This window comes from Eptesicus fuscus, chromosome 6 (assembly GCF_027574615.1).
Source record: "Eptesicus fuscus isolate TK198812 chromosome 6, DD_ASM_mEF_20220401, whole genome shotgun sequence".
NCBI classification, from domain to species: domain Eukaryota; kingdom Metazoa; phylum Chordata; class Mammalia; order Chiroptera; family Vespertilionidae; genus Eptesicus; species Eptesicus fuscus.
Genome location: NC_072478.1, coordinates 43,932,089 through 43,948,012, shown reverse-complemented (window position 1 = coordinate 43,948,012; position 15,924 = coordinate 43,932,089). Strand labels below are relative to the sequence as shown.

Genomic DNA, 15,924 nt, shown 5'->3' with positions numbered 1-15,924 from the left:
TTAAGAGTTGCAATAAGGTGGAGAAGTGGAAAAGAAGCCACGTGTCTTATAAGCCTGTGGCTGGTAAGTGTGAGTGTGCTTCCTTCTGCCAGTCCCAGAGGTTTGATGTTTATTTCTCAGGTGGGGATTTCCAAGTCACTTGGGTAGAACAAATCTGGACCCCAAACCCACTCATTGCACAGGCCTGGAGTTTGATTTGCCATGGGTGACTTTATTTTTTCCCCACCCACTTTCCAACTTGTGCCTTTGCTGCTTCACTGTTTATGGTTGGAGTTTTCTAGTCCCCTCTTTGAAGCTCCAGGTTTTTAGGTAAAGGGCTCAATTCCAAGTGTGAGATGAGATCTCCTATCCTGAGTGGATCTTATAAACTCCAGACCTGATTCCTAGGACCTGTATCCAGTATGAAATGCCAGAAGGCAATTGTTGCATCAGCCCAAACTTACTGTCCTGGCTTTGGTTTCTATGTGTTTCTGGCACAAAAAGATCCCCCCCCCCCTTTTTTTTTCTCATGCATACGCTTTATAACAAGGGGCTGGGTGGGGGTGGTAGTATTTTATCTATTATTTTTATAGTTTTAGAGGGGAGACATACCATCTGTATCCTGACGTGTTTCTGGAATCCTCACACCTCGTATCCTGACTGTGGCTGTAAACATAGCCCACGGTACATAAAAGGACGCAGTATTTTCTAATATAAAAATAAACCTCCTCGTCCCCCAAAGCCATCTCCAGCCTCCCTGCCCCGCTCCTGGCCAAGCAAGTTGGCCAGGCCACCTGAAACACCACCATCAGAGATTTCTATTTATCAAACAGACTGTTAACATATGAAAATACTGAAGATATTTATTCATCTTACCATAATTCTGTAAACATTTGTTTATAACAAGTTTCTCTTAGAAGCAGGCTCAATGTCAGCCATTAAAAAGGCTTAAGAGTTGTAATAAAGTGGAGGAGAAGAGAACCATTCTGGATGATGGGACATTATCACTGAGGGATCCTGGTAGGTGTATCAACATGAGGACTCTGGGACGCCAAAGACATCATGATGCCAGGACCCGGGGGCAGAGGGAAGAATCCAGTGAGGCGATGAGGGGGGGAGGGCGAGGGGGGTGCACAAAGGAAACATCTGACCTGTATCTGTGCCTGTGGTCACCAGGCTCACTGGACTGAGCCCCGAGGTCAGCCTGTGGCTTTGCAGATGCAGTGTGCAACTCTGGGGACGGCTGACCTGTCAGGCGGTCACGTGCTGAGGAGAGGAAAGGTGCTCCAAGTGAAAAAAGGTCATCAGGATAAAATTACGGGAGGATGTGCATGACTCCAAAATAAAACGTGAGAAGGTTGGTAGCTTTTTTGAAGAGAACAGCATTGATGTCCAAATATTTTGTACACAGTGCAAAAATTTGGGAAAACATCAAAATTAGCCATGGTCTAATATTTATAAAATGCAAGAGAAATGAAGCCCAAGAGACCCATTATAAGCGTTTCACTATCTTTTAGGTAAAGAAAATGAACACAAAAAGCCACAGGCATCATGTCTAAACACATTCTGTTCCTTTATTTTTTAAAGAAAGACTAACTACTATTTCTCATTATTTCAGAAGAAAGAGACACTAATTGGCTTAACTTTATCCGTAGCAATAAACACACGTTCTATGGGAAATAGTCACATCACTTTCCACGTGCCAGGCACCAGGTGAGGTGCTGAGGTAGGAAAGAAAGTAAGTCTCCTATTGCCTCCCCCGCCAGCCCCTGCTCCCAGTTTCCAGGTGCCTGCAACCACAGTGGGATAGAGAACAAAGGCACAGAGCAATGAGCTAAGGAGCCTAGAGGGGAGAGTAGTTGAGTTCTACCTGGGGGTGCCTAGGATGGTTTCAAAGAAGAGGCAACGCGTGAACTGGTTCTCCAAAAATGAACAGAAATTTGTTCAACAGGGCCTTAAGCAAAGGTGCACAGGTGGAAGGTGGATGGGCCACTATAGGATGGCAAACAGTATGACCGGAGCAAACGAGAAGATGGAGGTGTGTAGTGAAGGTGTGTGTGTGTGTGTGTGTGTGTGTGTGTGTGTGTGTGTGCATTTGAAGGACATAAAGGGACCATTCCAGCCAAGGAGTTTACATTTTACTCTCTAAAAAAGGGGGAAACTGTTAGAGCAGAAGAGTAAGTGATCATTAGAAAGAGCCCTCTTGTGGCACCATGGCACCATGCAGTGTGATTGGAAGCGGGAACATGGCACTGGGACTACTAGTTGGGAAGGTTAAGGGGAACTTAGATAAGACAGCAGTCACAATGAGAGAATCATGAACACGTCAGATGGGAGTTGGCCATACTCAGAGATCAATATTTTTTTCAAATACTTTTTAAATCACAATCCACAATAAGACATAGATTTTAACATCATAACCCAGTGTGCATGCTTACACACGTGTGACCATGTGTGTCCGTGAGTACGTGTATAAATATGTGCATACACACACACAGATTTCACTAAACAGTAAGACAGTGCTAAAGGCCCAAGGCATTACCAAGCTCACTATCCAACACAGGGAAACGAGAGCAACAAGAGATGTTCTAAAATAGCAGGTGTGTCCTACATAGATGTTTCCTTTGCACTGCTATTGATTTTAGGGCTATTGTTGACCTGGGACACTTAGTGTTCTCTGTCTTACTTAAGTAATGACTTATCACTTGATGTGACTTGCTGTTCTTTTGTAGTCTTCCTGGCTGATTCCACTGCGTGGCTTAATTAGGTATTCATGAGCATATATCACAGCCAAGCTTACAGCAAAGCTGCTTATCTGTGCTACTGATTTCCGCATGATATTTCTGGAGTCAATCTGTTGCTACTCTTAAAATCAAATGAAAGAGGCTGCTATAGCCAACTGTTACTTTGCTTTACAGTGTATTCTATAAAATGCCTGAAGCCTGGAACATAGTGTTGTTTTTTTAAAGCATTAAAATGTGATGCTAATTTTGATCTAGACAATCCTACTCTGCAGCGAGCCACCTGGCATGTTCCTTGTCGTGTCACAGGCAAAGGGAACACGGACACTTTTAGCACTGAATGAGCATGTGCTTGGGTTCTGTCCATCTTCTCCAACAGGGGTTTCCTGGGAAACTCACTTAGAAGACACTTTCACATATATCATCTTAATAGCTAACATTCACTGGGCACTTAGTAGTGTGCCAGGCACTGTGCTGAACACGTGATGTGCATTCTCTTATAGCCTTCAAAACAGACCTATAAATACTGTTCACTTTATGGAAGATAAAACTGATGCTTAGAAAATCAAAGCACCTTGCTCAAGGCCACAAAGCCAAGGAGAGCTGAGCCATGATTCAAACTCAGGTTTGTCTGTCTTCTGAAGCCCAACTCCGAACCACTGGGTTATATTTCATCTGTTCCTCTAAGTACATTTTTCCGATGCTTAGCATGCCAACTGACTCACCCTACTCCCAGCGCATGAGTGGTAATGCCGAGCCTGGAACCTAAGCCATCAGTGGTAAGTCCGTGCTCCTCCACACCCTCCACTGCCCCATAACTTAATCCCCGACACTGCCCCGTCTGCACTAGTCACAAGCCGACAACATACAGGAGAGAAAAGCAAGAGAGGAAAAGCTACTTGAGGTACAGGTACAGAGTACAGCTGACTCTCTCCCTCTCTCCTCTCTTCACTTTACCATCTACTAGTAAAGTCAGAAGGAAAACAAGAGGGAAGAATGCACATTTAGATGTAGCGAGGAAAAAGGAAACTAAATATTACGTTAGCCTAATTTAAGGCAGCTGTACAATCTATATATTAGGAGGCAGAGAAACAGTTCAAATGACAGAAAAAAGGTAGTATATGGATTAAACAAGAACATGTGTTTAAATATTTAAAGACCACATTTTAACATGTGAAAGCCAGTAATAAAAATGGAAATGCATAAAATAAAGTTAATATGCCTTTTTTTTTCATAAGAGACTACAGTAAGGAAAAGTACAAAGAGAAATGCTTAGTACTGGAACCCCAAGAATGCAATTCTTCAATGAGGGAAGAAACTCCACAAATTAATCCATCCTGGTTATAAAAATGCATATTCACATAAGATAGATTTTATAATTCAATCATGCCTACATCTAGAAAATATATCAATGAATTAAATCAATGGCTTTTAAACAGTTAATAAAAATCCTCTAAAAACAATATGACTAGCAGTGCCCAATGAAAAATCACATGAACACTGAAAATGAATAACACCCAAAAATAGATTTTGAAAGCAAGTTGTGATAAAGCAATTTATCCTAATCTTCTCTTCCCCAAAAAGTGATTATTTCTGTTCTAACTCTGGTCATGTACTTGTTCTTGAATCTTTGCTTCCTTCTCTGGCAATCTACTCAATAATTTAAATAATTACTAGGCTTTATGAAGCAGTAAATTCAATATGTTTTTAAAAATCCTCTTAATTTACTTTTCAACAAATATTTGTAAATGGCATTTGATAGTAAGGCTTTTTTTTTTTTTTTTTTTTTAATTTAAACACTGCCACAGACCAGAGTCCCAGTCAGAGAGGCAGTTTAAATGGAACACTACTTCGAAAGTAAAATTCATGATGATGAGTGAGCCAAGTGAAATTAGAAATCCACTAATGCTAATTGGATACATTCTAAATGCATTAAACTTTTGAAGATGTTTTCATGAACCTTTCGAAATTGCCCATTAACACTCATGCTTGGCTGCACTTTGGATGTACCCACAATTTGACATAATATAGGTTATTATGCTTAATAACTTTCGGTATCTCAGGGTGATTGCGTAGTCTAAAGAAATGAGAAAAGCTAGTGTGAAAGTACTGCTTCTGAAAGGAAGGGGAAATGATATCTGAAAAATCTTTAAGAGTACAAATAGAGGAAGCATTGTTTTATTTTTTCAAATATATGAATTATAGAGCTAGATGGTCACCATGAAAACCTAATACACAAAAACCAGAACTTGTCAGCCTATAAAAAATACTAAAAATGTCATGAATGGTTTTGCAGGTAATTTCAAGGAGAGTTATCAATCAATAGGTTATATTTCCACAGTGGTTGGTGAGTGAGTCAGGGACATCTGGGCACCAACTCCCAGCTAGCAAGATTAATGGCACTGAAGAAAATCCCATTAGTTCACACTCGATCTCTTGGCACTTCTGTCAGAACTAGAACCTGTGGCTTCATGGAAGAAAGGTCCACCGAGCAACACCAACGTTCTCACAAATGAAACGGCCAGCAGAGCAGAAAGAAAAACCCCACAGGTTTTGCATATATGGATATAAACATAAGGTGCTGACAGAAAAGGAAAGGAGGTGATCCCCCCTTAACACCACAGACAGCTGCAGATGGATGCGAGACTGAAGTCGCTGAGAATACATGGTTTAGGCCAGTGGTCGGCAAACTCATTAGTCAACAGAGCCAAATATCAACAGTGCAACAATTGAAATTTCTTTTGAGAGCCAAATTTTTTAAACTTAAACTTCTTCTAACGCCACTTCTTCAAAATAGACTCGCTCAGGCCGTAGTATTTTGTGGAAGAGCCACACTCAAGGGGCCAAAGAGTGTGTGGCTTGCGAGCCGCAGTTTGCCAACCACAGGTTTAGGACAACCCAGAAAGACAGCATCATATAATGAGAGCGCTGTTCTTATCCTGTGGTCCCTGATGTTTGCACCTGTGAAAGGATGCACAAGTATACAGTGTTCATTGCAAGTATGGAAGCAAAACTTGAGATTCCTTACACAGCTTTGTTCCAGGAACACCCTGGAGAGGGGTGGTGTCTGACCACAAAGCAGGGCAGGGTAGGAATATTGGGGTCTAATGCATCCCTGGGCTGGCCTCCAGCTTCAGGTCGCGTCTCCTCGTCTCCTCCCATCCCATCTAGGGGGTTAGGAGGACATCTGCTTCACTAGTGAGCTTTTCTTCCCATTTCATACAAATCTTCAGCCGGCCGAGCCTGAGCCTGATGCACGTTTAGTCTTCACAGAGGAAGTGCTCAAGGCCAAAGATAACATGCAGTGCCTCTGTTTCACCTCCCAGGAAATACTTGTTAGGCGAGGAGGTAGACAACAAGCCAAATTCTACTTTCCTTAATGTAATGAGGACTGTCCCTATTGCACAAGATACAGTATGTTTCCAATGCTAAACATCTATTTTCGCACATCTGCCCAATAGCAGCTCAATGAAAAACAGGCCCATCAGACTGACACAGCTGCCTTCACTGCTCAGGCCCTGTCACGCTGCATATAGCAGAGAAGCACTTCGCGGAAGCCACAGGGCAATTTTCCAGGGTGACGTGTTCATCTTTACACAGTCATCTCATGCGGCCATCAGAGTAAACTCAATGACAAATCAGTTAAAATAAATTACTTTGATGAACTTGTATGGGTCGGGTAAAAAGCAAACCATATGTGACACTCTTTCGTCCTCCCCGTGATGGCATAGAATTGTCACCATCTGTGTTATTTATTCTGTTAGCCTGGCCTACAGCCCGCACGCGCCCCCAGATGTACTCTTTGCCCTTCTCTGTCCTGTGTGGGCCCCAGGAGGTAGACCTCTGTGGACCACAGGCCTATGTCTGCATCGGCTGGGCCCAGCCACTGGAAGCAGGAGAAGAGCTCAGAAGCTGGAGAGGAGTAAAGTCAGGCATTAGCCCCTACCCTCCTCAGTGCCTCTGCGGCCAGCGAGTCCCCCCCTCCAGTGCCAGCTCTGCTCTCACTGTGCACTCCCTGACTCCTCCAGGCCTAGTCGCTCCCAGCCCAGCTGCTGCTAATCCCTGGTGTTTCCCCAACCCTGCCCGCATCTCTATAAACAACCCTTCACTACACACTCTTCAGTATGAAACAGTCTAAACACCTGTGGCTGGGCAGGACCCTGGTGGACACACCGTCGGCAATCAGGGCTCCAAGCGGCAAGCACTTACATGGACCGCGTGGACCAGGTCAGCCATCAGGCACTGCCTCAGCCTCTCGTCGCTGCTGGTCCCGTGGAGCACCAGATCAGGCATGTACGTGGGGCAGTAACCCGCCAGAAGGGAGCGGCCAAAGTTCCTTACATTCGGGTTGCTGATGCTCTGAGACCTAAAACAATATAGGTCTGTTAGAATACACATTAAAGATGGGCTCCCTTCCGTGATACAACTGAAACAAAAACCCAAGCCACACCGGCCAGGTACAGGGTGGGCCAGTTCGCCAGTCCTCCAGTAAGCAGAGCCCTGGTGCCAGAAAAGAGAAGGGTTGGAAAAGTGAGGAGTTTTTGTTTGTTTGTTCTAATGGTAGTGTATTTCTAATGGAAGAAAACAGTATATTGATGGCTGGTTATGAGTTTGTTCCTGTATCTCACAAGGCACATCCACCAGGCAGTCTGTGTCAAGTGAGTGAAGAAAGAGAAAGTCTACAGGGAAGCCTGCCAGCTGTCTGGCTTTAGAAACTCGACACATCTGCACAAGGTGGTGCCCACAACAGGGCAGCAGAACAGAAGTCTAATTACTGCTTTCAGTCATCACAGACCAAACCATCGGCCTGTTGGAGTGTTAGGAAGAGGTGTTGTTTCCCAGCTGCTTCACGCTGCTCTGACCCGCAGGAGAGAAGCTGCCCAGTGAGTGCAATCCGCCTCCTCCGAAGGCAGGCGTCCGCTGCCTGCCATGCAGCCCCATCCAGATGATGGGACAGTACACTCCCTGCCCCACCACCCCCTCCATCACATCCCCTGGCTCCCCAACATGCCCCAATCCTTGCAAAGGTACCACCCGCCTCCTCGCTCAGAGAGCTCGATGCACTCAGCCAGTGGGCATCCCAGGAGAAAGGGCAGGCCGGAAACTGCATCAGTTTGATAAAACTTCTAACACTTCGGGAAAAACAACTGTTATGTGTGACAGCCAACAGTAGCCAACGTGGTCATGGCTGTGTTTGGACCCAGTTCCCTTGCGTCCCAGCCGCCCAGCGTTACCTGGGCAGAGGCAGCTCCACTTCCAAGGACCCTTCAGCCTGGTCGCTGCTGTGACCTAGATTCAGTGTGGCTGAAGCACACGCTTCGTCATCACTGTCTCCAAGAGCGCTATCCGAGCTTTCGTTTCTGGGAATGTCTCCTTCAGTCCTGAGGTCGGCCGTCCCGTCGGCATCCCCACAGGGGACATCGGTAGCGACGGAGATGCCTGAGTCCTGCTGTACACACTTGCCAGACACAGGCTCTATCAAAAGTCCCTCCCCAGCCTTCGAATACAACCCTCTCGTGTTCTCCAGCGTCCTCTGCCCAGTCCCTGCCGCACTGGCATCAGGGGCAGACGAGTCGGCAGAGGGGTCGAGCTGCCCGGCAGCATCTGCTGCAGCCTCAGTGCTGAAGCCTCTGTCCGCAGCGTAAGTCCTGTCAAAGTCACCTTCATCCCCCTCAGATGGCTGATTCTGAGGACAGCAGACACTCTGCCGGAAGCCAGGCAGGAAGGAGCACCGAGAAACCTGCTGGCCCTGAGCCACGTCAGCGGCCACCCTGGGCTCCACCAAGGGACAACCTGCTAACTCTGGATGTTGCCTGCAGGCCTTGAGCCGCTCCTCCATTTTTTGAGTGCGGCTTTCAAAGTCAGACTCTGGAGATACGGAGCTCCCAATCTGGAAAGTGACCTTTTCTAAGGGACGCTTCTCCCGGGAAGGTCTGTCCGGGCAAGGCCAGGCCACTGACCGATGTGGTAGTTTCTTAGGCATCTCCCCTTTCAACTCCTCACTGGCCTTCAATCCTGCCCCCAAACCTTCCCAGCTGGAGAACCTGGAACAGCCATCTCCTGGGGCCTCTTTTTCACTTTCTTCCTCCCCACAAAATGTGTCCTGCGGTTTCCAAGAACTGCCCAGGGCTGGGTCCTGGTAGCCCAGGCCACAGGTCACAGAACTCTTGTTTCCTTCTGTGTCAGGTTGGGGACAAAGGCCTCTGATGTCCTTGTCCTCGGGGGTCCCAGAGAGGCCCTCAGGTCCAGGGCTCCTTCCCTCAGCAGTCAGTGTTGCTGGCAGGATGGGGGGCAGGAGAGCAGGCTCACTTCTCACCGTGACCACCACGTACTCAGACTCCTCCACCTCTCCCCTCTCCAAGGCTGTTGTGATGTTGCTCCCATTTAACACCTGGTCCCCTTCTCCGTGATTCCCATTCCAGGTCAGATGGTTCTCTTGCAGCTCAGAGCAGCGGAGAAAGTAGGTCAGGACGTAAAGTATGCGCTGGACCAAATCCTTCTGCTTCCCCACCACCACGGTGCGCGTCAGCCTCACTGGAGAGCCGATGGCTCCGTAGAGATCACCTGCAGAGCAAAGTGGACACAAATACAAGTAATCAGGGGTGAGCGTGCCCTGGACATGTCGGCTTTTACAAGAGGAAAACATGACTTAGAGTCCCAAATAAGAATTGCTTCTTCACACAACTGACTGAGGAAAATAAGTAATGCCTGGTAATTGCTGTGCTTTAGTTTTGCGTCTATAGTGGAGAGTTGGTCTGAAAAGGAGGGGCATGGCTGCAGCACGCTGCTCTTGTTGCAAAGGGTCAGCACTGGTATATACAGCCTTTATAGGTCTGCCTACCCAGCTCACTGGCTGGCCAACTCCACCTCCTAAGGAAGGATAAAGTAAGAGCCCTAATATGTGACCAAATCAAATACCGTATCTTGGAAACTAGAATGATGAGACTTTTTAAGAAGAACCCTGGGACAATAGGCCTGGAATGAAATCCAAACTCAAGGATCTCTGAAGTGCAGTGAATCAATTCAAAATACTTAATGAATGGCCTGTTCAGACTTCTCTCAATATACACACATGCACCAAGTAGAATCAATTTGATTAACAAGAAGAAAATCACTTAGTCACGAATAATATGATTTTGAATATGAATGAAGCTGAATATTTCTATTACTTCACATGAAAATTCTGCTGGAAAAAATATGTCCCATAAGTTATAACCTAACAAGTTGATTAAAAACTGGCTAATGAACCACAAACATTTGGCTTAAAGGTAGAAGAAGGGCAAATGTGTCAATAAGCCCAGCAATATAAACTTTTCATAAAAAATATTGGTTAAGCCCTGGCTAGGTGGCTCAGTTGATTAGAGCTTCATCCCATACACCAAAAGGTTGCAGGTTTGATTCCCAGACAGGGCACATACCTAGATTGCAGTTATAATCCCAGTCAGAGCGTCTATGGGAGGCAACCAATCAATGTTTCTCTCTCTCTCTCTCTCTTCCTTCCTCTCTCTCTAAAATCAATAAAAACATATCCTTGGATGAGGATTAAAAAAATAAAAGTATTGGTCAAGTGCCTATTAAAATTATTGCATTTGATAAGTTACATAATTGATATTTTGATAATAATGATGAAAATTACAACAAAAAGCCAACATTTACACACTGTGCAGACATAGTGCCAAGTGTTTGACATGGATTTATACCTCCACAGAACCAATCCTGAATTAGAAACCATTATGGGAATAATCAAAATTTTCTAATATATCAAAACTTAAAAATATTCTAAATAAAGGAGAGCCAAGATAATCCTATATAATAAAGAAGTGATATGCAAATTGCCCCTCACACCGTAACACCATCACAAGATGGTGGCGTGCACAGCGGGGGCGGGGCAGCAGGGGCAGGGAGCCACCGGGGTTCCTGTGGCCTTGGGGGGGGCACGAGGGTCCTGGTGGCTGCTTCGCGTGGCTTCTACCAGGGTTTCTGTGGCCCTGTGTGCGTGCCCCCCGGGGCCCGGCGGCCACTCCGTATGGTCCGGAGGCGGGGCATCGGGGCAACACTCCGGGACTTGGGGCCGTCCCATAGCATGCCAGCCACATGGGGCGGGACTCCAGGACTCGGGGCAGTCCCATGGTGCAGCGGGGAAGGAGGCGGGGGGAGGGGTCCCGGGTCTCACATGATTTCGCGCGATAGGTCACTAGTGCTATATAATATAGAGGCAATATGCAACCTGACCCTCACACTGTAACGCTGTCATAAGATGGCACTGCACACAGCAGAGGCTGGGTTCCCATAACACAAGATAGCTGCGCCCACAGCGGAGGCTGGGTTCCCATAACACAAGATGGCTGCGCTCACAGCGGAGGAGGGATTCCCATAACGAGCCATAACAAGGCTGCGTGGTGCTGGACTGGGGTGGAGGACCTGAGGCTGTGCCCCCCACCCGCCCAGCAAGGCTTGATGAGTGACCTCAAGGCGTGTCCCCTGCCCCGGCCCGGGGGAACCCCTGACCCGGTGCCAGGCTGGGGGAACTCAGGCTGTGCCCCCCGCTCCAAGGCCAGGCTGGGGGATCTCGGGCCATACCCCTGCCTGGCGGGACTTGATGGGGGACCTCAAGGCACACCCCTCACCCCGGTGCTGGGCCTGGGGACCTCAGACCACGCCTCCCATCCCGAACTGGGGAACCTCAGGCTGCGCCCTCCACCCGGTGTGCACCGGTGATCCTGATGCTGCGCCCTCCCACCCAGCGGGGCTTGACGGGGGACCTGAGGCTGTGCCCCCCACCCGGTGCCAGGCCTGGGGACCTGAGGCTGTGCTCCCCCACCCATCGGAGCTTGAAGTGGGTGGGGCCAGCCAGGTCTGGATCTTGCCCAATGGGGGTGGGGCTAGCTGGTTCTGGGTCTCATGTGATTTCGAGGTGCATGCATGCATGCATGCGGGTGGGGATCTGACTCTGGGTCCCGCAGCGCGCCCCAAATTCTGACAGGAGGAAGATTTTCATATACATTTTACTAATTGTCTTTCACCTCTGACACTTCTATTATAGAGAAAGGGCAAATAGCAATATTAAAATATTTCCTCTAATTAATTTCCTTTTAATGTGCACAAATTCCGTGCACCGGGCCACTAGCAGTTATAAATAAGAACTCAGGAAGTTAGAACCCATGTGAGGAGTGCATCTAAGACAGAGGAGGGAAGGCATTAATAAGGGCACATCTACATTAATAAAAGAGAAACATGCAAATTGACCGTACCTCCACTACGCCCACAAGCCACACCCACCAGCCAGTCAGGAGTGAGTATGCAAATTAACCCAACCAAGATGGCTGCGGCCATGGAGCAAGCAGGAGGCTTGGGTTTCCCCAGCAATGGAGGAAGCCAAGCTTCCCACCCACTCTGGCCTGCCCTGGCCTCCGCTCAAGGCTACAAAGTTTCAATTATAGAATATAAATAAATCCCAGATACCAGGGCCTCTGCTTGGGTCACCGGGGGGCGTGGCCAACCTGCAAACAACCACAGGCCCCTCGCCCAGGCTGCCCCATGCCCCAAGGTAACTCCGAACCCTGATCCGGGACACACTTCAGGGCAAATCAGCCAGCTCCACCCGTGCACTAGGCCTCTATCCTATCTAATAAAAGAGTAATATGCAAATTGACCATCACTCCAACACACAAGATGGCTGCCCCCATGTGGTCAAAGATGGCTGCCCCCATGTGGACACAAGATGGCCACCACAAGATGGCCAGCAGGGGAGGGCTACTAATTTTAGAGTAGATTCCTTTGTTCTCCTGAGTATAATTTTTCAAAATGAAGGTGAGTTGCATAACCATGGGAATAGACTTAACATCACTGAACTGTACACTTAGCAATGGTTAAGATGATAAATGTTATGTTCTGTGCTTCTTTGTTAAGCACAATTTTATATAAAATACAAACTTAAAATTAAGAGAGAGAAAATGGGAGAAACACACACAAAAAAGACAACAGAAAGAGGGCAGAGACAGAGAGAGAACGAAGCAGGGAGGGGTGCAGACAGATTGAGAGGAGAGATCAGGGAAAGGACAAATAGGGAAATAGACAAACAGGGGGACTCAGAGAATAGACACTAGAGAGGGGAGACAGTGAGGAGAGGAACAGAGAGGGGACCTATGGAAGGAAGAGAAGAACAGACAGAGGGTAAGGAGAGGAAAGGAAAGAGAAAAAAGATGGGGAGTGGAGAGGAACAAAATGGTAGAGAATTGGAGAAAAGCTCAGAGGTGAGGAAAGCAGAGAGCGTAAAGCATACATCGGAAAAGCAAACACCAAGGGAGAGGGAAAGAAGATACCAAGGGAAACTGAAAAGATAGAAACAGAAAGTAGAAAGAGAAGGGATAGAATAAGAGAGGGGGAGAGAATGAGGTGAGAAGCTGAGAGAATTCAGCAGCATTATAAAGGGGTGGGAAAACTGAGAGGGTGGAAGAGGTGGGGGGACATGGAGATGGAGAAACAGAGGCAGACAAGGAGAAACTGAGAAAATTAAAAGGGAGACAAGGAGAGAAACTAATTATCTTAAAGGGACCCTTATTCATTGATTACATTATAATAAATGTGATTATGCTATGAAGTCCCCTTTAAATAGTGTTGCCCTAATGCTAAGCATTGTAATTTATTGCATCTTTAGTATCATTTAGCTCAAACTATTTTCTCTTGCAAAGTATTGTTTGGCTTTCCACAAATCATTGAGGTCATTAGATAAAAAAAAAAAAAAGACCCACATGAAACTCCTTCAATCAGTGATGAAAGACGGTGGCTTTCCAACTTAGTATACCCGTCCCAAGGAAGAAATACATTTAGACTGCAACCTCACACTCCCTTTGAAACAAACATTTTACAAAACACATGTGTCACCCTGATATTTTCTATTCTATTGTACTTTTTAAATGCTCTTTTGACCTACTAAGCAGCTTGCACACCCACTATCGGGTAGTTAGCCACACCTGGAAAACCTGTATGCCGAGAGCCCATGTGAGGAAAAGTGGGGAAGGTTAAACCCCTGAGCAGCAAACCCAGGAGAATGTGAAGGGCTTGTTGCTTCCAGCTTCTCTCCTCATTTCCCTGGGAATGCTCAGAAACCAGGCAGAAGAGGGCACAGCAGTGGTACTGTTACTATTGTAATTAACTAGTTAATATTAGTAATAGAAAGAGAGCGAAATGACGGCTAGTCCTTAAAAGCATGGTCATCTCTGCAGCTTCACCAGGAAGCTACTGCTTCATGCTCCCTAGGGAACCAACGATCCATTCCCTGCAGATCACTGGGGGAAGGGGTCCAACAAAGGGGGAGATGGGCACATGCACAGTGAAGTTGGGGTGACATGGGAAAGGTACTTGCCTATCAGTCTAGCCAGAGGAACAATGGATTGGCTAGAACGTGGACCCCATCAAAAGCATGCAAAATCTTGAAAAGTTAAAATCCCCAAAGAGTTCCCTCTCTCTTGTTCTTGCTCGCCTGCTCTCTCTCCATAGCCACGTGGCCTTAAGCAGTCACATGGTCCATGGTCATGCGGACCCCACACACAATGGACTGCAGCTGAGCACACAAAATAAGCTAGCCAGATGCTGGACTGGACTGGACTTTTATACGCAGCAGAAATTCTGGGTAGTGACATTAACTGTGGCCCTGCTAAAGAAAAGATTAGACTTCTTCCATGGTGAGACAGATGAAGATGGGAACTTAGAGGAGAACTCCCTTAATCTTACATCATCAATACAGCTTCCCACAACACCCCACCCTCCCATGGGGGCCTCAGGAAATTCTTTTCCTCATGGCAAACTCCATGAGGGTATGAGATGGCGACCCAGATGGGACCCACACTGGGAAGAATATTGGCTCGTGGAAAAAATTCCTCCACTTCCACTAATAATAGTAACAGTTCTACTAAGCTCTCAGATATGCCTTTAAAATAATTCAAGATAGAATTGGAAATAAGCATCTTCCTCTATCAAATTATTGAAGCCTCTTGATTTTTTATAATAACTGAAATCTAACCATTATTTACACTTGACTTTATAAAGACTCTGCACCAGGCCTTATCCCTTCTTCACACCATTCTGTCAACAGCCAGACACTGCTGCACTGTTAAGGGGAAGGGAGCACGGGAGATTCAATTATACATGATCTCCTTGGAAAGGACTGTGAGCCCACAGGAAGGGACTTTGCCTTGTTAAGTTGAACAAAGGGAATTAATGGTTCACAATTAATTAAATTGCAAATGAGAAGCATGTCTAATTATAAATACATTTATCTAATTAGATGCATACTACTTAATTAGCATTGTTTTTAAATGGGTGACTTGGCAGTATGTAATCATGTTTCCTTAACATCCAGCCCTCTTCTCTTCATAGTGACCAGTTGATGATACTACCTTTCTTCAGGACTATTGTTCTGTAACAAGAACAATAAATAATGCTCTGCCTTCCCCAGGAAGAATCAGATTACCCAGAGTGAGTTAGGCACACTCCGAATACTTTTGTGAACTCAGTACTGATTGCTTGTATTAAATCCATTTTAACATCCTTAGATTCTTTATGAATTAATAACTTCTTTATTAATTCATTTAACATGCACCTATTATCTCCCTAACGGTGAGACAGGTATTCTTTCTTACACATCTCATGATCCAGGGCACAAGGGCACGACATCTTTATTACCTATAAAGTGAGGGCAATAGTAATAGATTTGTAATGAGAATCTAATTAATAATATGTGTAAAAAGCACTTAAAACAGTGCTTGGCTCACAGTGACAACTCTCATTATTGTTATTATAACAAGTTGTTTTCTAAGACCTCCAATATTATTTTCAGTGGTAACGAAGGTGCTTTATATATAACTAATTGAATTCCTACAGCAATCAGCAACTACTTTGCCCTGTTTTATAGATGAAGAGACTGAGTCAGAGAGGTTAAGTCACTTGCCCATGGACACTGGGTTTGATCTGAGCAGTTCTGGCTCAGCACTCATGTTCTTAGCCTTGACTAGTACACTTTACAGTTTCTCTCTTGCATCCTTTCTGCACACCCTCAGCAAGGACTACTCAGGACATCCTGAAATCATCTGAATACAGATCTGCCTCCTCGGTTAGACAGCTAGTTTCTGGAGGCTAAGCAGAGCGTGTTATTCAGCCCCATATCTCTGGCATCTAGCACAGGGTCTGGGACAGAGTGAGTGTG

General features: G+C 46.1%; 1 protein-coding gene across 6 annotated transcripts in view; it reads right to left on the bottom strand.

The window, feature by feature from the left end:
• FNIP2 (folliculin interacting protein 2) overlaps positions 1-15,924 on the bottom strand; it is a 136,174-nt gene that overhangs the window by 19,018 nt on the left and 101,232 nt on the right. For 5 of the 6 annotated variants that reach the window (XM_028152376.2, XM_008144451.3, XM_054717661.1 and 2 more), the window contains 2 exons: positions 7,955-9,284; positions 6,930-7,086 (listed from right to left, as the gene is read on the bottom strand). In XM_028152376.2, the coding sequence (XP_028008177.2) occupies positions 6,930-7,086; positions 7,955-9,284 (1,487 nt within the window). Of the gene's footprint in view, positions 1-1,130; positions 1,246-6,929; positions 7,087-7,954; positions 9,285-15,924 lie in introns of all 6 variants that reach the window. The other variant, XR_008556347.1, reaches the window with a different exon arrangement.